At 41.2% G+C, this 24167-nt stretch overlaps 1 protein-coding gene across 1 annotated transcript in view; it reads left to right on the top strand.

The window, feature by feature from the left end:
- Positions 1-24167, top strand: part of VWA8 (von Willebrand factor A domain containing 8) — a 524780-nt gene that overhangs the window by 173961 nt on the left and 326652 nt on the right. Inside the window, exons 11-14 of the mRNA XM_073663915.1 lie at positions 242-373; positions 4493-4627; positions 6011-6088; positions 22849-23009. Coding sequence (XP_073520016.1) covers positions 242-373; positions 4493-4627; positions 6011-6088; positions 22849-23009 — 506 coding nt within the window. The remainder of the gene's footprint in view (positions 1-241; positions 374-4492; positions 4628-6010; positions 6089-22848; positions 23010-24167) is intronic.

Raw genomic sequence — 24167 nt, forward strand, 5'->3', positions numbered from 1 at the left:
ACTCCCTATACTTTACCCAACATGCTAAGAGTTATGGGATGGGGTCGTCCTGGGATTGACTCCCTCGTTACATGTACATAGTTGAGGAAAAGTGAACTCGTAGCATCCATATATATCACTGAACTGTAGTGTAGTGTATTGTGTTATGTTTGTGTAAAATGGTTGATCTGATAATATTTTTATGTTGTTTATGTTTTGCTATCCTAATGTTGAGATTTTTTTTTTTTTCATTTTATTTTAGAGATTTGATCTGCTGGACTCAGGATGGTCTCCTGTTTCCCTAAAAATTGTAAAAGTGGATCCAGATCAGAATGCTGATGGCCTCTTGGCTTCAGTCCATATTCAGACTAGTGACAAGGACATCACAATACAGGTGGAATTATTTATATATGTTTGTGTACAATGTGTATTCAGTTAGTCACTTTTTAGGGATATTAATGTACACAATTTACTAATGTGTTATTGCCTTGCTTGAGGATCTACGAGGGTCAGTCAATAAGTAATGCCTCCTATTTTTTTTCTCCTTAAATAAGGTAGTTATGTTAAATATTCGAATTTGGCACAAATCCTCAAACCTTCTTCTCGAATCCACAGCAATTGCAACTTCCTGCACCAACAGGTGGCAGGACTGTATCCGTTTTCAAAATGGCTGACATCGATGTTCGTCTTAGACAACGTTCTGTGATTGAATTCTTGCATGCTGAAGGTGAAACACCCAATCGAATTCATGAGAGACTGAAAAATGTGTACGGTGATGCAACAGTGGATGTCAGTACTGTTAGACGATGGGTTCGTCGCTGTAACACAGCTGAAGGGCCATCACCGTTAGCTGACAAAATGTGGATTGGCAGGCCAGTAACCGCAGTGACTCCAAGCTACATTCAGCGAGTCGATGACATCATTCGTGGTGACCGCCGGGTGACTGCAGATGAATTGTGTGGCATTATCTGCCTCAGTAAAGGCAGTGTGATGAAAATTATTGGACAACTGGGATACAGAAAAGTTTGTGCACGGTGGGTCCCAAGAATGCTTTTTACCATGCTGGAATACATGCCCTTGTTAAACGGTGGAACGAGACGTGGGAAATGGATGGAGATTATATTGAAAAGTGACAAATTAATCGTTAATGTTGTGGTTTTCAACCTATGTAATTGCATTTGAATTTCTTGCCAATTAAAAGGAGAAAAAAAATAGGAGGCATTACTTATTGACTGACCCTCGTATATAAAATGAACATGGTTTGCACATGAGTTCAGGTTAGACTTTTGGTCACTATATTGAAAAGTGTTGAGTACGCTCTTTAATGCAAAGATGTCCTGCAAAATAAAGGTTATTCCAAATGAAAATTATTATTAAAGCAAGTGGATATACCACAGTACTGTGCAAATTAATTGTGGCATACAATTCAGCGTTATTCCTCCCTGCCATTGGCTGGCTCATGTCTGGACTTGTCAATGCCTTTTTTTTTCCATGTCCAGATTTTTCTTTGCCTTTTAGTTAAAGGAGTTGTCCGATGAAAAGAAGTTATCACCTATACACTTGTTGATAGGTGGGGGTCTGACTACATCGACTTGCACCAATTGGCAGAATGAAATATATTTTATCCCTGTTAGAAAGGACGCCCATTGTGCATGCTCCATTCATTTCCTATGGGGCTTCCGAGCGGTGTGCCCGGCTCTTCCTGGCAGCCCTAAATAGAGTGAATGGAGATTTGGTCAGGTGTTACATTTAGCACTCCATTTTGAAACCATATAAGGCTGTGTGCCCACAAAGCATTTTCCAAGCGTTTATGCTGCGGAATTTACGCAGCGTAAACGCTTGGTAATCCGCCCCCCCATGGTCCCCAATGACAAGCCGCAATGTCAATGCCCATGCTGCGGATTTTTCCGCAGCATTTATTCTGCACTCAAAAATCCACAGCATGTCCATAAATTTTGCAGACACGCAGCGTAATCGCCGCCATTGACTTTCATTGGACCGCGTGACATCCGCATCACTACATGTGGATAAGCGGATATCACACGGTTCAATGTGCGGATGGTACCCAGGTCTGGAGGAGAGGAGACTCTCATCCAGACCTGGGTACCATAGAAACTGTAAAAAAAAGAATTTAAAATAAAAAATAAAGATTATACTTGCCTTCCGATGTCCTCCCGGTGTTTTGTCCGGTCTCTTGCATTGCTCGCATTGTTGTGAAGGACCTGCCATGACGTCATTGAGTCATGTGACCTGACACATGACTGAATGACGTCACCGCAGATCCTTCACACCACCGCGAGCAGTGCAAGACATCGGACGCGGCGGAGATCACATCGGGAGGACATCTGAAGGTAAGTATAATCTTTTTTTTTTTTTTACCATTCTTATTCTTTTTTTTTAATTAACTTGGTCACACTACTATAAATCCATGCCGGTTGCATGGATTTATATAGTGTGAACAAGTTGTCAAGCACTTTTCCAAGTGATGCTAAAATCGCTTGGAAAAGCGCTTGATAACTCGCATGCCGAAATGCATGCAAAAACGCTTCACAAACGCTTCTACCTGGCGGGAAAAACGCATGTAAAAGTCGCATGCATTTTTCCTGCCAGGGAGAAGCGTAAAAAATATGCAGCATTTCTGCATCGTGGGCACATAGCCTAAAGGTGTCCCATCAGGGATAAAAATTACCTGATCTGCCAATTGTTGCCAGTCCCAGCGGTAGGACACCCACCGATCAACCAGTTATAGCCTGTCTTATTAATAGGTGTTAAGGTGTTTTCACTGGACAACCCCTTTAAAGAAGTCCACTCATGAGCTTTTTTTTTTTTTTTTTTTTTTTTTTTTACCTAAACCTGTATATGTACAGTAGTGTGTGTGTGTGTGCTAATATGCCCACCTACCACCATCATCCAGCGCCATTCTGCTCCACTTCTGAGTGACATCATAGCTCTTCAGACTATCTGGCTCACTCCATGCTCTGTGTGTCGGCCTCTTTCTGATGCTCCATAGACTTACATTGTAAAAGCCACTTCTGGGTCATACAGAGCGCAGCATGACCTGGAGAGTCTGAAAAGCAGTGATGTCACTCAGGGGAGGAGCAGTGATGTCACTCAGGGGAGGAGCAGTGATGTCACTCAGGGGAGGAGCAGTGATGTCACTCAGGGGAGGAGCAGTGATGTCACTCAGGGGAGGAGCAGTGATGTCACTTGGGAGGAGCAGTGATGTCACTCAGGGGAGGAGCAGAGCGGCGCTGGAACCTGGAGAAGACTGCGGTTGTTGAGTATATTATCGCCCTGACAATGCAGTACATACAGATGTGTAGGTCAAAGTTTGTGAGAGGTATTCATTAAGATTACAGTATTATTTTCTGTTTATTTCATACTGATTTAAGTTACTTCTCATTAAGGTTGTAATTGTACTTTTTACGCTTTTTATTTTTTGTTGCTAAAAAGATATCACTCCCCAAAGCTTTCCAAAATTATTACCTTGAAAATATAATACTGAAATTTTGACTCAGGAAATTGCAAAACTAGTAGGTGAGGAAAATTAGTGTTTCAAGAATTCCAAAAGCGCATTCAGCAAAGTGTGCAGCAGAAACTTCTGTAAAAGATACCGTGGAAGTAAAAGATAAGCAAATCTGCAAGATTATACGGTGCTTTTATTTTGGAAAATAATCAATATCATGCATGAAAATACAAGTGGGGATATCAAAAGAGAGACGACATGGGGTCAATGTACATGCCTCAATGATGTGCTACTGATTTTGGAAATGTGACTGCAGGACTAGTCGACCTGACTAGAAGCAATTTTTACTTGTCAAAAAGATGTTTTTTCCTTTGGGCCAAAAAACTCCAAGACTTGACTGTAGATGAGTAGAAAAAAAGTTACTTTCTTATGAAACTCTCTTTGGAGTGCAATCCGAACCTCTTTGACTTGACCACATCCAACAAGCCCCAAAATATCCACCTAAAGTGATATTTTAGGGGTAATTTGCATCTGTTTGGCCAGAAATACTTCATCCAATTGAAGGTATAATGAACACTGACATTAAGCGGTGACTTAACTGCTGCAAGTTCTGCAGAAGTAGTTTTTCAGTGCAGATGGAGTGTTACCACAAGACCTTGCATCCTGCCATTATTTTAGGTACACCAAAACAAAAGGTTTTTGGTACAATATACCAGCTTGTATTATCGTAGTGTCCTGGAAGCTTTCTGTATTTTAACCTAATAAAAAACCTCTGTTCTATGACGACGTCACAAGCAAGAAATATGGATTGTGCGACAAAAACATAGATGTGATCAAAGTCATTTTTTGTAACAAGAAATAAAAAAGATGTGCTGGAATCTGGTGGAATTAATGTCTAAGAGTCAAGTAACCAACTGCATCACACAGAGGACACATCATGTACTAAAATTAGTGAAATAAATGAGACTTTGTACTATTACTTTTGTGTCTTTATTATCCTGTTGGTTTCATTTATTTGGCTTTAAGGTGCATATTTTTTCCCCACAGGTGACAGCAGGTACACGGCCATTGCAGTTACATTCCAGGTCATCCCACTTCATTAGAACCTGTACACATGACCAGCTATTGGCTGAGATGATGCAGTCCCATATGGTCAAAGACATGTGCCTGATTGGAGGAAAGGTAAATTGTATATAATTAAAAAAACGAATGTTGTTCACATTCACCTATAACAAGAAAGATTTTGTTTCTCCACACAATGAATAAGTAGCGTATCAGTGAAGAAATGGAGATTAAATCAGTCATTCCATATCCACTTTTCTGCAACTTTAAGCCTTTTATAAAAATAGATAATTATGTTTTTCAGATTATAGGACACACCTTACTATAAGACTCCTTCTAGGTTGTATTAGCAGAAAATAGGATAAACATATTTCCTACTATTCCCTTGCAGTTTAAAGTGGAGGGGTCAATATCACTAATTGTAATGCACTTAATAGAATTTGGAGCGAATAGATCTATTATTTGTTTTTCTCTGCAGCATGTTTATTATACACATTTAGCTTTACAGCATTGGACACTTTCCTTAGTTCACATATATATACACAACACTACTGCCTGCAGATAACAAACACGCCAAATTCTGCTGTATATACACAACATACTCTGCTAAATATTGAAACACACAGCTCTGCGGCATACACACAGCTCTGCGGCATACACACAGCTCTGCGGCATACACACAGCTCTGCGACATACACACAGCTCTGCGACATACACACAGCTCTGCGACATACACACAGCTCTGCGACATACACACAGCTCTGCGACACCCACAACTCTGCTACACATACACACACACAGCTCTGCTACACACACACAGAGCTCTGGCACACACACAGCTCTGCTACGCACACACACAGCTCTGCTACACACACACACATGCTACACACACACAGTTATGCTACACACACAGCTCTGTTACATCAGTACACAAACCTTTGCTACACCAACACATACACTCCTGTGCTACACCAACACATACACACTTCTGCTACACCAACACACATGCACACCTCTGCTGCAAGCCTGCACACTATCCTCGATTCAACAAAGCGATTACTCCAAAATTCTGGCCTAAATCAATTTGATAGAAAGTTTTTGTGCAAAATGAAATTGATCTCCGCAGAGAGAGAGAGAGAGAGGACTGTTTCGTTGCATCCTTCTCTCAATAATCTGGAACGATGCTGTCAGCATTTTCCTTGATCATAGGAACCTACCTGTGGACTATAAGATGCGCAAACTTTTTAGAAAGATTTTTCTTGGTAAAAACAAAGTTTTAGTCCAAAATATACATTAGGTCTTGAGTCTGATAATGATAAGAAACATATTTACCATGCCTTTGTTCACCAAGTTTTGTGATGCCACAATAGAAAATTGTAAAAAGTTTTATGGGCTGCTAGGACCTCAGACTGTAGATGACATCACATGTACATTTTCAGTTATTTCAAAATTGCTAAGCTTCTGACTGCCTTATTATGGATGCTATCACTTTTGTCTTTTTAGGGGTGTGGTAAAAGTGTTATTGCTAAAGAATTTGCCGATATGCTTGGTTACGAGGTTGAACCAGTCATGCTGTACCAGGTAATGTGGCTGCACGGATGGATTTTACTTTCCTCAATAATGTGTACAATATTGCAATGTTCAACTAATTGTGTAAAAGATTTACAGTCAACTGCATTAGTAATCTTTAGTAATGTGAAAAAAAAAAGTTATTTTAATTTGGAGAGGAAGAAAAAGCTGCTACTGGACACTATTAGAAGCAGCTCATCTCCCATAAGAGCAAGTAACCAGAAATGTTGAAGTGCATCATGCTCAATCCTTATTTCCCCCCCATATCTGCTATCGAGTGAGTCAGTAAGCGCCAAAACTTGTGAAGACACCCCAATACTCTGGTACTGTAAGCACAATTAGTTTCATGCAAATTCCTCAGATTTTGTAGTAGCCTTGGGCCAGAATAAATCACTGTTTTTCCCAAATGATTGTTGGAATTGTTGAAAGGTGCCATGTTCATTCTAGCACCATTTAAGCAACTGTCATAACTTTTAACCTCTTTGTCCATATAAAACACTTTTTAATAAAATATTGCTGTTGGTACAGCTGATCTAGCGAGTGGTCTTAAAGGGAAACCAAAATTTTTCATGGGAAGTAGGCATGAAAGCTGATTAGTCATCAGAAAATGTCCTAAAGCAAAAAAAAATACATTAAACATAAAATACTGATATAAACAATAGATCATTTTTTGACAACACATTCGCTTTAAAATCCATGACCCAGGGATTCTCTGTTCCACTGTATGGGGCTCTATGAAGGAGATTCTGTGCCCAAAGGCTCAGAGACGAAACTCCAAATTGAGCATTTACTCACTCTCCCTAAGTCCAGCGATGCCTCTCCGCCGTTGCTCTGATCTTTGTTGATAGGTTGAAGGAGTGATGTTGTGTTAATAGCCAATCACTTGGCTTAGTGGCTTGGCCATCTCCATCAGTAGAGCCTCTGAGCTCAGTGATTGGCGGCAGTACGGTCACCCCTGCAGCCGATCAACAAAGACTAGAGCTGCAGTGGATGAAGGGGCATTAACTAACCAGAAGAGATTGAGTTCAAGTTCAGTTTATTTTATATGTCTCTGAACCTATGAGCGAATAATATTTTAAATGGGGACAAGCCTTTTATGCATTTGTGAATAAGCTGAGCTCAGAATAGTTTTGTTCAGTTTGCTTTGAACTGTTAGTATTGATTCAATTATTATAAAGAGAGTTTTCTTTGTATCACTGTGAATTATTTCCCCTTGGTCATGGGCTATAAATAAGACCATGGTGTCTTATATGTTCTCGAATGCTGGAATGAAATTTCATTTATTACACTATGTAAGTTTCGGACAGTCAACTCATTTCTGTAAGATAGATGATGTTGTTGTGGGTTATTAGCCCCATGATTTCAAGTATTTCTTAAAAAAGGATTATTTCTAGTTACATGGAGAATTTACTGCTGAAGAAGGAAGAGGGTCACTGAATAATTGTACATTGTATAACTCCCAAGCAAACAAGCTCATTAAAGCAAAGCACACAGAGACCCAACACCTCTCAGCATGAAAGTGTTTTTGCTTCTGAATTCCCATTAAATTAGATTCGGTAATGTGCCGTAATGAGCCGAAAATATATGGGTAAGACTGGTGACCTTTTATTCAAGGTTTATAATGAAAGAGCACGTGGAAATTTAAAGTGCATTTAAGCAATTAACGCTGGGTAATTTTCCACCTTTGGGGAGGTAATGATTGGCTGATTTAGGGAATAAAACTTATTTTCTTTATAACCAGCCTATATCAGTGTTGTTTGCTTTATTTAAGCATTTATAAATGTTTGGAGATTAAACGATAATTGTACTTTCTGATAACTTCCAGAACAGGCTGTCATTCATATGACAATAACAGTTTTTTTTCGCCATCATACGATTGGTATTTTTAGCAGTTTTTCCCTCTGCATCAGAAGTCTCTTATGTGCCTTTCTCTCTGTGCACGTGCTTCCTTTTCCTCCCTCTAGCTTCTCTTTCCCCCTTCCCATGGGCTTTTATAGGCACAGCAAACATTATTGGTGACAGATTAATGTAGTTTTTGAGACTGAATGTCTAATGACTAGAGAGGTAAGCATAATTTTTTGGATACGATATATGTAAGATTTAAGTTTCTTTTCTTGGGAGGCAAAAAAAGGTGTACTCAGAGTTTAAAGTAAACCTGTCACCATTAAAATGCAGTCAAATCTGTAAGTGGGATGTTATAGAGCACACGGGGAGATGAGTAGACTGATATATAATAATAATAATTTTTATTTATATAGCGCCAACATATTCTGAAGCACTTTACAATTAAGTAGGGACATATACAGACAACATAAACAATACAATGTATCACATTTTAACAGTTACAGGAGGGAGGAGTGAGGGCCCTGCTCCCAAGCTTACAATCTATATGGAAATGGGGGGACACAATAGGTAGAACATGGTCATCAGCCAGTATCTGTCTAAGTGCAGTTACTGTGTACTTTTTGGAGCATGGAGGATCTGGAGACATGTGAATAGTCAGGAGCAGATTAAGATTAACATTTAGGAGGGAACAGGGGAGAGTTAGGTTGGTGAGTTGAGGTGATAGGCCTGTCTAAACAGATGTGTTTTTAAAGTACGTTTGAAGACATGGGGGCTTGATATTAGTCGGATCGTTTGGGGCAGTGCATTCCGGAAAACTAGGGCGGCATGAGAGAAGTCTTGGAGACGGAGATGTGAGGTTCAGATTAAGGAGGATGTTAGTCTTAGATCAGTTGCAGAAATGAAGGATGAGATATAGGGAGGTGCAGAACTGGGGAGAGCTTTGTGGGTGAGAGAGATGAGTTTGTATTGTATTCTGTGGTGAATGGGTAACCAATGCAATGACTGGCACAGGGTAGAGGCATCTTTCAGCGGACTGATAGAAATATGACCCTGGCTGCAGCATTCAGAATTGATTGGAGAGGAGAGAGTTTGTTTATAGGGAGACCAATTAGAAGAGAGTTGCAGTAGTCCAGACGAGAGTGAATAAGAGCGACAGTAAGAGTTTTTGCAGTATCACAGGTGAGAAAAAGTCGGATTCTGGAGATGTTTTTAAGGTGCAAGTGAGTGATTATATATGGGGAAAAAAGGAAAGTTCTGTGTAAAATATGACTCCAAGACAATGAGCTTTCTGCTTGGGAGTTATGGTGGCACCACCCAAGGAAATTGCAAAGTCAGGTATAGGTAGGTTAGTAGAGGGAGGAAGAACAAGGAGTTCAGTTTTGGAGAGATTCAGTTTCAGATAGAGGGAGGACATGATGTTAGAGACAGTGGACATACAATCACTGGTATTTTGTATTAGAGTGGGGTTATGTCAGGTGAAGAGGTGTATAGTTGGTGTCATCAGCATTGAGATGATACTGGAAACCAAATCTGCTGATGGTTTGTCCAGTAGGGGCAGTATACAAGGAGAAGAGGAGAGGACCTAGGACTGATCCTTGTGGAACTCCGATAGTAAGGGGAAGATTAGAGGAAGAAGAGCCGGCAAAAGATACCGTGATGGAACCGTCAGAAAGATAGGAGGAGAATCAGGAGAGAGTGGAGTCCTTGAGGCCTATAGAGGGAAGCATAGTGAGGAGAAGCTGGTGATCCACAGTGTCAAAAGTGGCAGAGAGATAAAGGAGAAACAGCAGGGAGTAGTGACAGTTAGATTTAGCTGTTAGTAGATCATTAGAGACCTCAGTGAGGTCAGTTTCAGTACAGTGTGAGGAGTGGAAACCGGACTGTAAATGGTCGATAAGAGAGTTATCTGAGAGATAGCGGATTAGACAGGAGTCGACTAAGCGTTCCAGGAGTTTAGAGATGAAGGGAAGATTAGAGACCTGTCTGTAGTTAGCAGTGCAGTTCTGGTCCAGGGATGGCTTTTTAAGTAAAGGGGTTATGATGGCATGTTTGATTGAAGAGGGAAAGATACCCGAAGAAAGAGAGACTTTAAATATTTTAGTTAGGTGGGTAGTGACAGCTTGTGAAAGGAACTGAAGGAGATGTGAGGGAATAGGGTCACTATTGCAGGTTGTAGGGTGAGAAGAAGCGAGGAGTCTGGTCACTTCTTCTATGACCAGCTCAAAGACGGAAAGTGAACTTGAGGTGCGGGAGGGAAGGGGATCTAGACTCTGAGGGGATTGTACAAAAATGTCTTGACTGATAAGATTGATTTTTTGTAGGAAATAAGTGGTCAGATAGTCAGCGCTTAAGTTGGTGACGGGGGTCTGTTCTTTAGGGCTCAGGAGGGAGTGGAAGGTTTCAAAGAGTTGTTTAGGATTGTTGGCTAGAGATGTGATGAGAGTCCTCAAGTACAGTCATGGCCAAAAGTTTTGAGAATGACACCAAAATTATATTTTCACATGATCTGCTGGCCTCTGGTTTTTATTAGTGTTTGTCTGATGTTTATATCACATACAGAAATATAATTGCAATCATATTATGAGTACCAATAGGTTATATTGACAGTTAGAATGAGTTAATGCAGCAAGTCAATATTTGCAGTGTTGCCCCTTCTTCTTCAAGACCTCTGTAATTCTCCCTGGCATGCTCTCAATCAACTTTTGGACCAAATCCTGACTGATAGCAGTCCATTCTTGCATAATCAATGCTTGCATTTTGCCAGAATTTGTTGGTTTTTGTTTGTCCACCCGTCTCTTGATGATTGACCACAAGTTCTCAATGGGATTAAGATCTGGGGAGTTTCCAGGCCATGGACCCAAAATCTCTATGTTTTGTTCCATGAGCCATTTTGTTATCACCTTTGCTTTATGGCAAGGTGCTCCATCATGCTGGAAAAGGCATTGTTGGGCGCCAAACTGCTCTTGGACGGTTGGGAGAAGTTGCTCTTGGAGGACATTCTGGTACCATTCTTTATTCATGGCTGTGTTTTTAGGCAAGACTGAGTGAGCAGATTCCCTTGGCTGAGAAGCAACCCCACACATGAATGGTTTCAGGATGCTTTACAGTTGGCATGAGACAAGACTGGTGGTAGTGCTCACCTCTTCTTCTCCGAATAAGCTGTTTTCCAGATGTCCCAAACAATCGAAAAGGGGATTCATCAGAGAAAATGACTTTGCCCCAGTCCTCAGCAGTCCACTCCCTGTACCTTTTGCAGAATATCAGTCGGTCCCTGATGTTTTTTCTGGAGAGAAGTGGCTTCTTTGCTGCCCTCCTTGAAACCAGCCCTTGCTCAAAGAGTCTCCGCCTCACAGTGCGTGCAGAAGCATTCACACCAGCCTGCTGCCATTCCTGAGCAAGCTCGGCACTGCTGGTAGTCCGATCCCGCAGCTGAAACAGTTTTAAGATGCGGTCCTGGCGCTTGCTGGTCTTTTTGGGCGCCCTGGAGCCTTTTTGACAACAATGGAAGCTCTCTCCTTGAAGTTCTTGATGATGCGATAGATTGTTGACTGAGGTGCAATCTTTGTAGCTGCGATACTCTTCCCTGTTAGGCCATTTTTGTGCAGTGCTATGATGGCTGCATGTGTTTCTTTAGAGATAACCATGGTTAACTGAAGAGAAACAATGATACCAAGAACCAGCCTCCTTTTAAAGTGTCCAGTGATGTCATTCTTACTTAATCATGACTGATTGATCGCCAGCCCTGTCCTCATCAACACCCACACCTGTGTTAATGGATCAATCACTAAAACGATGTTAGCTGCTCCTTTTAAGGCAGGACTGCAATGATGTTGAAATGTGTTTTGGGGGTTAAAGTTCATTTTCTGGGCAAATATTGACTTTGCAAGTACAGTAATTGCTGTTAAGCTGATCACTCTTTGACATTCAGGAGTATATGCAAATTGCCATTACAAAAAATGAAGCAGTAAACTTTGGAAAAATTACTATTTGTCTCATTCTCAATACTTTTGGCCATGACCGTAGACTTGTTTAGTCAGATGGAGAGTACAGTTATAAGTTTTGAGCATGAACTTATACTAGATGAAGTCTTCTGCCGAGAGTGATTTTCTCGACAGACGCTCAGCGCACCTTGAGCAGCGCTGGAGAAAACGTGTTTGCATCGTGTGCCAGGGCTGCCATCTATGCCAGGTCATACTGCGTGTAGCAGGTGCTGCTTCATCCAGGGCACTCTGCAATGTGTTGTTATAGTGTGACAATGCTGAGTCTGGACAGGAGAGGGAGAGGATGGGGGCTGAAGATGACTGTAGATTGTTAATGAGTTGCTGGGTATTAATGGAATGTAGATTTCTGTATGTATGGTAAGTGGGGGTGTCCTGGATGAGGAGACCGTTCTCGACAGAGGAAAGAAGGTTGTGGTCAGAGAGTGGTAGAGGGGAGTTAGTATTATAGTCATGAGAATACCAGGTCCTGAGTATTTCAGTCTTCATGTGTAGGAGAGTTTGTAAGCTGTGAGAGGCCGAATGAGGCGGTTAGAGAAAGAAGATGAGAGGTAGATGGGGAAAGCCGCTTATCAATGGGTATTTTAAAATCCCCATGATGAGAGTGGGAATTTCACAGGATAGGAAATGTGGAAGCCAGGTGGCAAATTGATCCAGAAACTGATGGGAGGGCCCTGGAGGGTGATAAACAACCGCCACTCGCAGGGAGAAAGGTTTGAAGAGTCTGACGGTGTGGACTTCAAAGGAAGGAACATAAATGAGGGAACTGGGGGGATGACCTAGAAAGCGCATTGTGGTGAAAAAAGCAAAACAACACCTCCACCTTGTCTGCTCTCAGGTCTGGGGGTATGTGAAAATTGTAGCCAGTCATACGAGAGAGCAGCTGCGGCAGTGGTGTCTGACTGCTGGATCCATGTTTCAGTGATAGCCAGAAGTTTAAGGGAGGTTGAAAGGAAGAAATCTATGATGTAGAGGAGTTTATTGCTTGCTGAGCGCGAGTTCCAAAGAGCACAGTAAAAAGCGACAGGAGAAGGCAAGCAACAAATGTTTATAAGATTGGCAGGACTTCTGTATGCAGCAGGATGAGTTATGTATGCTAGTGTGTGTAGGCCCAGGGTTGGAAGTGATGTCGCTAGCAACTAAGAGGAAGAGACCGAAGAGAAAGAGCAGGTGGTTCAATGATTTGTGTGAGCATTTTGTGCGCTGTATGGTGGTAGTGGATGGTTTGGAGTGATTGAGAAAAGTCAGTAAGGCCTCAGTGTTGTACATGGGAGAGGGCAGGAGAGAGGGACTTATGTAGAGAGACTGTGTAGAATATGTCAAAAGGCCGAAGAGATGAAAGGAAACAGCAGTTAGGACATACAGTGGGTACAGAAAGTATTCAGACCCCTTTAAATATTTCACTCTTTGTTTCATTGCAGCCATTTGGTAAATTCTAAAAATGTCATTCTGTTTTCTCATTAAAGTACACTCTGCACCCCATCTTGACTGAAAAAAAAACAGAAATGTAGAACTTTTTGCAAATTTATTAAAAAAGAAAAACTGAAATATCACATGGTCATAAGTATTCAGACCCTTTGCTCAGACACTCATATGTAAGTCACAAGCTGTCCATTTCCTTGTGATCCTCCTTGAGATGGTTCTACTCCTTCATTGGAGTCCAGCTGTATTAAATTAAACTGATAGGACTTGATTTGGAAAGGCACACACCTGTCTATATAAGACCTCACAACTCACAGTGCATGTCAGACCAAATGAAAATCATGAGCTCAAAGGAACTGGCCAAGGAGCTCAGAGACAGAATTGTGGCAAGGCACAGATCTGACCAAGGTTATAAAAGAATTTCTGCATTACTCAAGGTTCCTAAGAGCACAGTGGCCTCCATAATCCTTAAATGGAAGAAGTTTGGGACCACCAGAAGTCTTCCTAGACCTGGCCGTCCAGCCAAACTGAGCAATCGTGGGAAAAGAGACTTGGTGAGAGAGGTAAAGAACCCCAAGATCACTGTGGCTGAGCTCCAGGGATGCAGTAGGGAGATGGGAGAAAGTTCCACAAAGTCAACTATCACTGCAGCCCTCCACAAGTCGGACCTTTATGGAAGAGTGGCCCAACGGAAGCCTCTCCTCAGTGCAAGACATATGAAAGCCCGCATAGAGTTGCTCAAAAACACATGAAGGACTCCCAAACTATGAGAAATAAGATTCTCTGGTCTGATGAGATGAAGATAGAACTTTTTGGTGATAATTCTAAGTGGTATGTTTGGAGAAAAGCAGGCACTGCTCATCACCTGCCCAGTACAATCCCAAGAGTGAAACATGGTGGTGGCAGAATCATGCTATGGGGGTGTTTTTCAGCTGCAGGGACAGGACAACTGGTTGCAATTGAAGGAAACATGAATGCGGCCAAGTACAGAGATATCCTGGATGAAAACCTCGTCCAGAGTTCTCTGGACCTCAGACGTGGTTGAAGGTTCATCTTCCAACAAGACAATGACCCTAAGCACACAGCTAAAATAACAAAGGAGTGGCTTCAGAACAACTCTGTGACCATTCTTGACTGGCCCAGCCTGAGCCCTGACCTAAACCCAATTGAGCATCTCTGGAGAGACCTGAAAATGGCTGTCCACCAATGTTCACCATCCAACCTGACGGAACTGGAGATGATCTGCAAGGAAGAATGGCAGAGGATCCCCAAAACCAGGTGTGAAAAACTTGTTGCATCATTTCCAAGAAGACTCATGGCTGTACTAGCTCAAAAGGTGCTTCTACTCAATACTGAGCAAAGGGTCTGAATACTTATGACCATGTGAGTTGTCAGTTTTTCTTTTTTAATAAATTTGCAAAAATTTCTACATTTCTCATTTTTTTCAGCCAAGATGGGGTGCAGAGTGTACTTTAATGAGAAAAAAAATGAACTTTTTACAATTTACCAAGTGTCTGCAATGAAACAAAGAGTGAAAAGTTTTAAGGGGTCTGAATACTTTCCGTACCCACTGTATATGAAGCAAAGAGATATGGAAATTAGTTGTTGTAGTGCAACTGAACAAAGAGCATGTTTGTTTGAATATCTGCATAGCTGACCCGTCTCCTGCTCTGTCCTCTTGCCATGTTTATCAGGCAAGATACCTTGAATATTTTGGACATAGAATCATTTATAGTTGAATGGGAAAAAGATTCAAGGTAACCTGTGCTTTAATCATTTACACTTCTGGTCTTTATAGGATTTATGGACCCGTGGCGGTCCTATAAGTGACTGACAGCTTGAACAAAGGTTCAAATGATGAAAACGCAGGTTATACTCAATCTTTTCGTACAAAACTATCCATCAATCTGCTTTTCTGCTCCTCCTCTATAATATTATGCCTGCAGATTGGACTGCTTTTGCATGGTGACAGGTTCATTTTAAGGACCATGAAAACAGTTATGCCATAAAGGGAAAAACCGTCATTTTTTTAAATACTTCTGCTGAATAAACCATTTTTTCAGTGCTAGAAGGAGAGTTATTATTTCCAATGTGTAGGAAAGCATGGTACAAGGCTGAAGGCTCGCCGCACTCTTGGTAATGGGATTCTTGAAACAAGCACCCAAACACTGCATAGTCCAGTATGATTGTCCTTCAGTTTGTTTCTAAAGTCTATTATTACTAGATGAATTTATCGGAACCCATAGATCTGTGAAATTTTCCACTGTTGTATTTTTATATTATTGTGCATGCAAGCACAGTCAACAATACGTTAATAAATCTCATTATCTAAGCTTTAGTGTTTTCTACCTTTGCCATATTATGGTCTTGTTTATGGAAAACCTGCTATACTGCACCACCCCCATACCCCAGTGCAGAAAAGCATTGGATAAGCATTTGTGCACCCATTTAAGCTATTTGTAGACATTATATTTTGTAGCTAATAATAACAAACACCGTAACAGTAAATTGCATTGAAGTAATACAAAACAATGTGCAGGCACCCCGCTGGGTTAAGTGTAAGAACATTTTCAATTTTCTGAGAACCTAAGAGTACAAATGGTTTACAGTGATTGTTTCTACTTAAGTTAGTAAGGTTACTACTGCTCCTGAAATAAAATATAATGTGTTGGTACTTAAAGGGAACCTGTCAGGTCCCTCGTGCCCTCAAAACCACCAGCAGTTGGGTCTGCATATATCGATAGCCTGCCTGGCAGTTTCTGTATTACATTACACACATAAACAGATCTTTAAAAAAAGTATTTCTAAAGTTCGTTTAAGATATGTAAATGAGGGCTTTGACTAGTCGAGGGGGCGTTAGTGTCCTCAGACTAGTTGGCCCACTTAGCATGTTATCACGCCCCTGTGGGCGTGATAACATAATTTACAAGCCTTGCTGGCTTCATCGCTAGCGCTATACATACCTAGTGCATGCGCGCAGCTACTTCCCCTCTCATCATTCATCCTCTGAAATCCGGTGTAACTGTGCTGGCTTCAGAGTCGCGCACGGCACATGACCGGAAGTTTAGAAGATGTCCTCTGGTCATGCGCAGTGTGCGCCTCTGATGACGGGAATAAATCGAAAATTAGCATTTTTTTCCTGTAAAATGTTGCTTTGGCCCCAAATGTTTAATTTTCAAAAGGGATAATGAGAGAAAATCAACAGTACAATTTGTTACGCAATTACTCCTGAGTACACCAATATCTCCATATGTGGTCAAAAACTACTTGTGAGGCACAGTGCAAAGCTCAGAAGGGAAGAAGCTTTATATTGGCGTTCAGACTTTGCTGGAATAGTATGAGGGTGCCATGTAACATTGGCAGAGCACTTGAGGTGCCAGAACAGCAGAAACCCCTTATAAGTGACCCCATTTTACAAACTACACCCCCCAATGATTTCAAATAGGGGTGCAGTTAGCATGTTGACACCACATGTGCCATACAGAATTTTATACCATTGGGCGGCAATGAAAGAATAATTACCATATTTTTTGGATTATGAGACCACACATTTTTGCCCCCAAATTTGTTGGGAAAATGGGAATGCGTCTATAATCTGAATGCAGCTTACCCGAGGGGGAAGCGGCTGCGGTGGAGTGAGGTCCCAGGAGGCAAAGTTGCTGCTACAGGAAGCTGGAGGCAACAGGAGTGGGGCGATGCTGTGGGCCCCAGATTGGGAGGAGGGGGTGTTCGGTGATGCGAGGCTGCGGCGAGCCCCGGGCTTTCACAAAATGACTGCAGAGTCCCTACACTTCCCATTGTTTTCACTGCGTTTGACCTCAGGAAAATGGGCAACGGAGGTGGCGCATGCGCAGATTGAGTTCTTGGCTGCTGAGATCTCAATCTGCGCATGCTCTGCTTCCAGCGGCCATTTTCCCAAAGTCTACTGCAGTGAAACCGATGGGAAATGCAGGGACTCCGCCATTGTATGAAAGTCTGAGGCCCGCTGCAGCTTCGCACCGCTGAACACCCCTCCTCGCAGCCCAGAGCCCGCAGCATCGCCTCACTCCTGCTGCCAAACAAACTGCACCTCTCAATGAATTTGTCTAAGGGTGCAGTGATCATATTGTCTCCACGGGGCTGTCAAGTAATTTTATACCATTGCGCTGTGAAGAAAAAATATTTACATTTTTACTAGAAAAATTTTGTTTTATCCCCAGATTTTACATTTTCACATGAAGAAATTAGTAAAATGGCACCAAAATTTGTCCCATAATTTCTGCTGAATGTAGCAATACTCCATATGTGGCTGTACAGTACTGCTTAGCCACACTGCGAGACTCGGGAGGGGGCGCTATTTGCCTCCTGGAGCAGATTTTCTTAGAATAGTTTGCGGACTCCATATAAAGAGACCCTAAGTGCTAGAAGAACAGAATACCCTCCTCAAATTACCCCATTTTGGAAATTATACCCCTTTAGGAATTTATCTACAGGTGTAGTGATGATTTGAATCCATGGGTGTTTTCAAGCAGCAGTGGATGTTGCTGAGTGAAAATGGCAAATCTGCCATTGTAGTGCCTGTACATTGTAGTGCTCAGTACATTATGCCCAGCTCGGCTTCAGGAGACATGCACCTGTAAATTAGGCTGGCTCTCATAGCTACAGAAATGCCAAACATGTGGATGCTAAATGTGGTTTAGGCACACTGGGGCTCAGAAGGGGGGTTATTTGGATTTGCGAGTGCAGAATTTTCGGAATTTCTTTTGGGGTGCGAGGAGCCACTTAGCTTTTCCAGAACCTTTGTGCTACCAGTAATGTGAAAGTCCCCTATATTTTCGTTGTCAGATGACGGACCTGAGTGGGGGCTTGTTTCTTTTGTGAATTCAATTGAACTTTTACAGGGAACAATTTACATAACATTTTGGATCACATTTATCCTTCACTCTACTCTTATATCGGGGTTTCCATCTAAATCTCCAAATGACATGATGCAGATAACACGCCCGACAGATCCTTTCACTATAATGAGGCAGCAGAATTACTCTGGACTCTGTCTGACAGCTGTTCAGCGTTATCCTTCTTTTCAGAAGTGCACAAAACTGTGTCCGACTGCACTTTTATGCACGCCTAAAATGATGGACACCGCCGTATCATAGGCCAGATGGCTTCCACAGTGTCTCCATCTGCCTCATTATAGGAAATCTTCTGCCGGGGGTTCCGCTTTAATTATGTATTTCAGAGATTTACACGGAAATCCCAGTGTAAGAGCTCAGTGAAGTGCACAGGATAAATGTGAGCCCATCCTCGCTGCGATCTTTGAGAGGTAGCATGAAAAAATCAACAGCAGATGAAGAATTTTATTTATTTTTTCGCCATTCCTTGTGCGGTATAAGTGATTAGATGACTTTATTCTCCGGGTCAATGTGATACCACTTTTATATAATTTTTTTGTTATGCTGCTCTTACACAATAAAAACTATTTTATAGTAAAAATAATTATTTTTGCATCTCTTTATTCTGAAAGCTATAACTTTATTTTTCCGCTGATAGAGCTGTATGGTGGTTAATTTTTTTGCGCGACAAAATGATGTGTTTAGCCATACCATTTTTATTTACAGTAGTCTTTTTGATACCATTTTATTCCACTATTTGTTCAGCAGTATGATGAAAAAATATATTTTTTTGCCTCGTTTTTTATTTTTTTATAGTGTTCACTGAAGGCGTTAACTTGTGTGACAGTTTTATAGGTTGGGTCGTTCCTGATGCGGTGATACCAAATATGTGTATTTTTTTTTTTATTTATTTTTACATAAAAACACATTTATGGGTATAATATATTTTTATTATTTATTTTGTGATATTTTTTTTTCTAAAATATTTTTACAATTTTAATGGCGAGGGGGTGCCAGTTGCTCTCGTTTTTCAATGTCTTTTTTAAAATGTGTTGTCCAGAACTGGACACAATTCCAGATGAGGTCTAACTAAGGAGGAGATAATTACTTCACGTGATCTAGCCTCTATGCTTCTCTTGATACATCCCAGAACTGTGTTTGCCTTTTGTGCTGCTGCATCACACTGTTGACTCATGTGCGGTCTGTGATCTACCCAAGTCTTTTTCACACATGCTGTTGCTTAGTTCTATTACTATCATTCTGTAGATTTAATTTTCTTTTTTCTTGCCTATTGTTCAAGCTTATCTAGATCCTTCTGAATCCTTTCTTTGTCTTATCTGGAGTTGGCTATCCTTCCTAGCTTTGCATCATCTGCAAATTTGATTAGTTTACCTTCAGTTCCCTTATCTAAATCAATTCTAAAAATTTTTAACAACACTGGGGCCAGGACAGAACCTTGTGGTACCCCACGTAAAAACACTCTTCGAATTTTATGTGCAACCTTTTATTTCCACTCTTTGAGTACGATCACTGAGACACTTATGGATCCATCTAACCGTAACCTTGCCAATCCCACACTTGGTCTTTTTTCAATAAGAATAGTATGCGATACTTTATCCATGCTTTGCTGAAGTTGCGATATACCTTATCTACCCCATTTCCCTGATCCACCCAGTCAGTGATTCCATCACAAAAGGAAATTAGATTAGTCCGACATGACTTGTTTGCTACAAACCCATGCTGACTCTTGTTAATTACTGTATTCTTACCAAGAATTTTTCCTTTTTTGGCCTTATTTCAGAAAATATGAATGATAACAAAAAAACTTTTTCTCCACTAATGGTTATTGGTTGGGTGAAGCCATTTCTTGTCAAACTTCTGTGTTTTCTCTTTTTAAATCTTAATGACAACCAAAAACATCCAAACGACCCTGATCAAAAGTTCACATACCCCAGTTCTTAATACCATGTATTGCCCCCTCTAACATCAATGACAGCTTGAAGTCTTTTGTGATAGTTGTGGATGAGGTTCTTTATTTTCTCAGATGGTAAAGCTGCCCATTCTTCTTGGCAAAAAGCCTGCAGTTCCTGTAAATTCCTGGGCTGTCTAGCATGAACTGCTCTCTTGAGATCTCCCCAGAGTGGCTCAATGATATTGACGTCAGAAGACTGAGATGGCCACTCCAGAACCTACACTTTGTTCTGCTGTAGCCAATGACAGGTCGACTTGCCCTTGTGTTTTGGATCGTTGTCATGTTGGAATGTCCAAGTACTTCCCATGCGCAGCTTCCGGGTTGATGAGTGTAAATTTGCCTCCAGTATGTGCTGATAACTTGCTGCATTCATCTTTCCTTCAACTATTGCCAAGTTTCCTGTGCCTTTGTAGCTGACATATTCCCAAAACATAAGCGATCCACCTCTGTGCTTTATTGTAGGAATGGTGTTCCTTTCATCATGAGCCTTGTTGACCTCTCTCCAAATGTAACATTTAGGCTATGTGCCCACGATGCAGAAATGCTGCATATTTTTTCCGCTTCTCCCTGACAGGAAAAACGCATGCAGATTTTACATGCGTTTTTCCCGCCAGGTAGAAGCATTTGTCAAGTGTTTTTGCATGCATTTCTGCATGCGGGTTATCAAGCGCTTTTCCAAGCGATTTTAGCATCACTTGGAAAACTGCTTGACAACTTGGTCACACTATATAAATCCATGCAACCGGCATGGATTTATATAGTGTGACCAAGTAATAGTTAAAAAAAAAGAATAAGAATGGTAAAAAATAAAGATTATGCTTACCTTCTGATGGCCCCCGGTCTCCTTCTCCAATGCGTCCGGTCTCCCCGGTGTCTCGCGGTTGTGTAAAAGTACCTGCCATGACTTAATTTAATCACGTGACAGGTCACGCGACTGCCGATGTCAGCTGTCGCTTGACCTGTCACATGACTAAATGACATCATGTCAGGTCCTCACACCACCGCGAGCCGCCCAACACACCTGACGCATCGCTGAGGAGGCCGGGGGCCATCGGAAGGTAAGCATAATCTTTATTTTTTACCATTGTTATTCTTTTTTTTTAACTATTACTTGGTCACACTATATAAATCCATGCCGGTTGCATGGATTTATATAGTGTGACCAAGTTGTCAAGCAGTTTTCCAAGTGATGCTGTCCGTAAAATTAATGGACATGCCGCGGATTTTTCCGCAATGATAATCCGCAGCGGAAATTTCCGCAGCATGTGCACAGAACACGCGGATTATCATTGGGGACCATGGGGCACATATTACAAAGCGTTTTTCAAGCGTTTTCGTTGCGGAAATTCTGCTGCAAAAACGCTTAAAAAAGGCATAGTGGGCACTCAGCCTTATGGTTCTGGCCAAAAATTTCAATTTTGGTCTCATCACTCTAAATTACCTTGTACCAGAAGTTTTGAGGCTTGTCTCTGTGCTGTTTGGCATATTGTAGGCGAGATACTTTGTGGCATTTGCGCAGTAATGGCTTTCTTCTGGCGACTTGACCATGCAGACCATTTTTCTTCAAGTGCCTCCTTATTGTGCGTCTTGAAACAGCCACACTGCTAGTTTTCAGAGAGTCCTGAATTTCAGCTGATGTTATTAGTGGGTATTTCTTTGCATCCCGAACAATTTTCCTGGCAGTTGTGGCCACAAACTTTGTTGGTCTACCTGACCGTGGTTTGGTTTTTACGGAGCCCCTGATTTTCCATTTGTTAATCACAGTTTGAATGCTGGTGACTGGCATTATCAATTCCTTGGATATTTTTTTGTATCCCTTCCCTGTGTTATACAGTTCAACTACCTTTTCCCGTAGATCCATTGACAATTCTTTTTGCTTTCCCCATGACTCACAATCCAGAAATGTCAGTGGCTGGATGAAAGATGCAAGAGTCTGTCTGGATCCCAGAAACTCACTCAGCTTTTATGCACACACACTGATTACAAGCAAACAGGTCACAGGTGAGGATGTTACCTTTAGTAGTCATTCAAACCCATTTGTGTCAAATTCTGTTCATGTTATCAGGCCAAAATCACCAGGGTATGTGAACTTTTGATCAGGGTCATTTGGATGTTTTTGATTGTCATTAAGATTTTAAAAGAGAAAACACAGTAGTTTGACAAGAAATGGCTTCACCCAACCAATAACCATGAGTGGAGAAAACGTTTTTTTGTTATCATTCATATTCTCTGAAACAAAGCCAAGAAAGGAAAAATTCTGCCGGGGTATGTAAACTTTTGAGCACAACTGTATGCTTCCCTCTTTCCATTTGATATATATTTCTTTTTTCCTTTTAAGCAAGTGTTTATGTTCTGTGTTCATCCATTCTGTTCTATTTAAATGCTTCCAATTCTTCCATCTTTTCGGGATTGTTGCTGATTGTGCTATACTACAAAAACTATAAGAACTGTTCTACATTCATACTATAACTTTGCTAGAGCTATAAGTGCTTTATTACAACTACTATAGCAACTATACTTAATTTCTATTTGAAGGTATTTGCTAATATTATTTTAATTATTACACCTCCTACATGTTGTGATAGGATCTTGGAGATGGGAATACCCATTTAGTTCTCATTGTTACAATTTTCCCACTAATTGCTTGTGAATTGATTTGTGCAGGACATGACAGCCAGAGATTTGCTGCAGCAGAGGTACACATTGCCAAATGGAGACACTGCCTGGAGACGGTCTCCTCTTGTCATGGCTGCGTTAGAAGGGAAACTTGCCATTCTTGATGGTATCCATCGTGTCAACCCAGGAACACTAGCTATTCTTCAAAGGTTAGTAGCCACAGATTGTGTTCATCTCTGAATACTCGAGAGTTCTAAAAAATGTATGAAGCAAAAGCTCTAAGATATACATAAACCAGGCCATCAGCTGTCATACAGCTTTATATATAAAATATTTGTCAAGTCTCTATCTGAAGGCCGCATGGAAAAGAGAAAAGCTGAGTTATAGGATATATTTTTTTAATGATCTGATTCAGAATTATTCTCATGAAGAAGGTTTTTGAGGCATTCCTTTTGCCCACACACTGCAAAATGAATAGGTATACATGGACAACTGAGCTGTCAGCTATTCTGTGTAGGTGGTTGAATCAGGACTTTTAAGTCTTTTGAGTCCTGCGCACCTCCGAGCTCAGGGTTTTCCTTTTTATCCTATGTTGTCCTGAAATAGTGTAGTTACGGAAGTCTGTCCTCTAATTTAATTTAGGCATCACACTACCAGTTAAGGTACGTAGTGCCTGATTGGGAGCTATCTCTCAATCCACACTAAAACCAGTACCAGAAAAACAGTACTGGTGTCATCAGTGTTTTGGATCAGTGTGCCATAAGTGTTTTTCTGGAAAGTCAAACGAAATTTCAAAGCTTCTCCTGTACTTTGCAATGTTAAACACGTACAGCATATGGATGGCACATGGATGCGATCCATAGACTTGTATCAGCCCTTGTCATCAATGCTGCCTGTAAAAAACAGACATGTCTTCGTGTAGTTTACACAGACACATGGTCCATGTGAAAAGACAGACTTGTGCACGGCAGCATAGGTTATAATGGGTACGTGCGGGATCCGTGAAAATAACAGATGCGATACATACTGCAAACATGGACATGTGAAGGGGGTATAATGCAGAGAAGATGTCACACAGAGGATAATAGGTGGGTCATCATGTCCGCTTAAAAATAAGCCAGGCTCCCTGGCTGGTGTATTTTCACAAATAAAAAACTTCCTTCAATATCCACAACACTGCAGTTTGATAATGCTGACACCACTAAACTGTATTCAACAAAATCAGAACAACGTTCATTTTTTTTTGTTTTCAGTTGAGTACAATTATGCATTTTAAAGGGAACCTGACACCAGGCTTGTCCTATGTGAGGTAAGACCAGTACCTTTCAGCTCTGATATACAGCTTTCTAATATGCTGTGTATATGCC

The sequence above is a fragment of the Phyllobates terribilis genome, unplaced genomic scaffold (genome assembly GCF_046119375.1).
Source record: "Phyllobates terribilis strain yellow unplaced genomic scaffold, ASM4611937v1 Scaffold_2__4_contigs__length_985480577, whole genome shotgun sequence".
Lineage (NCBI taxonomy): Eukaryota > Metazoa > Chordata > Amphibia > Anura > Dendrobatidae > Phyllobates > Phyllobates terribilis.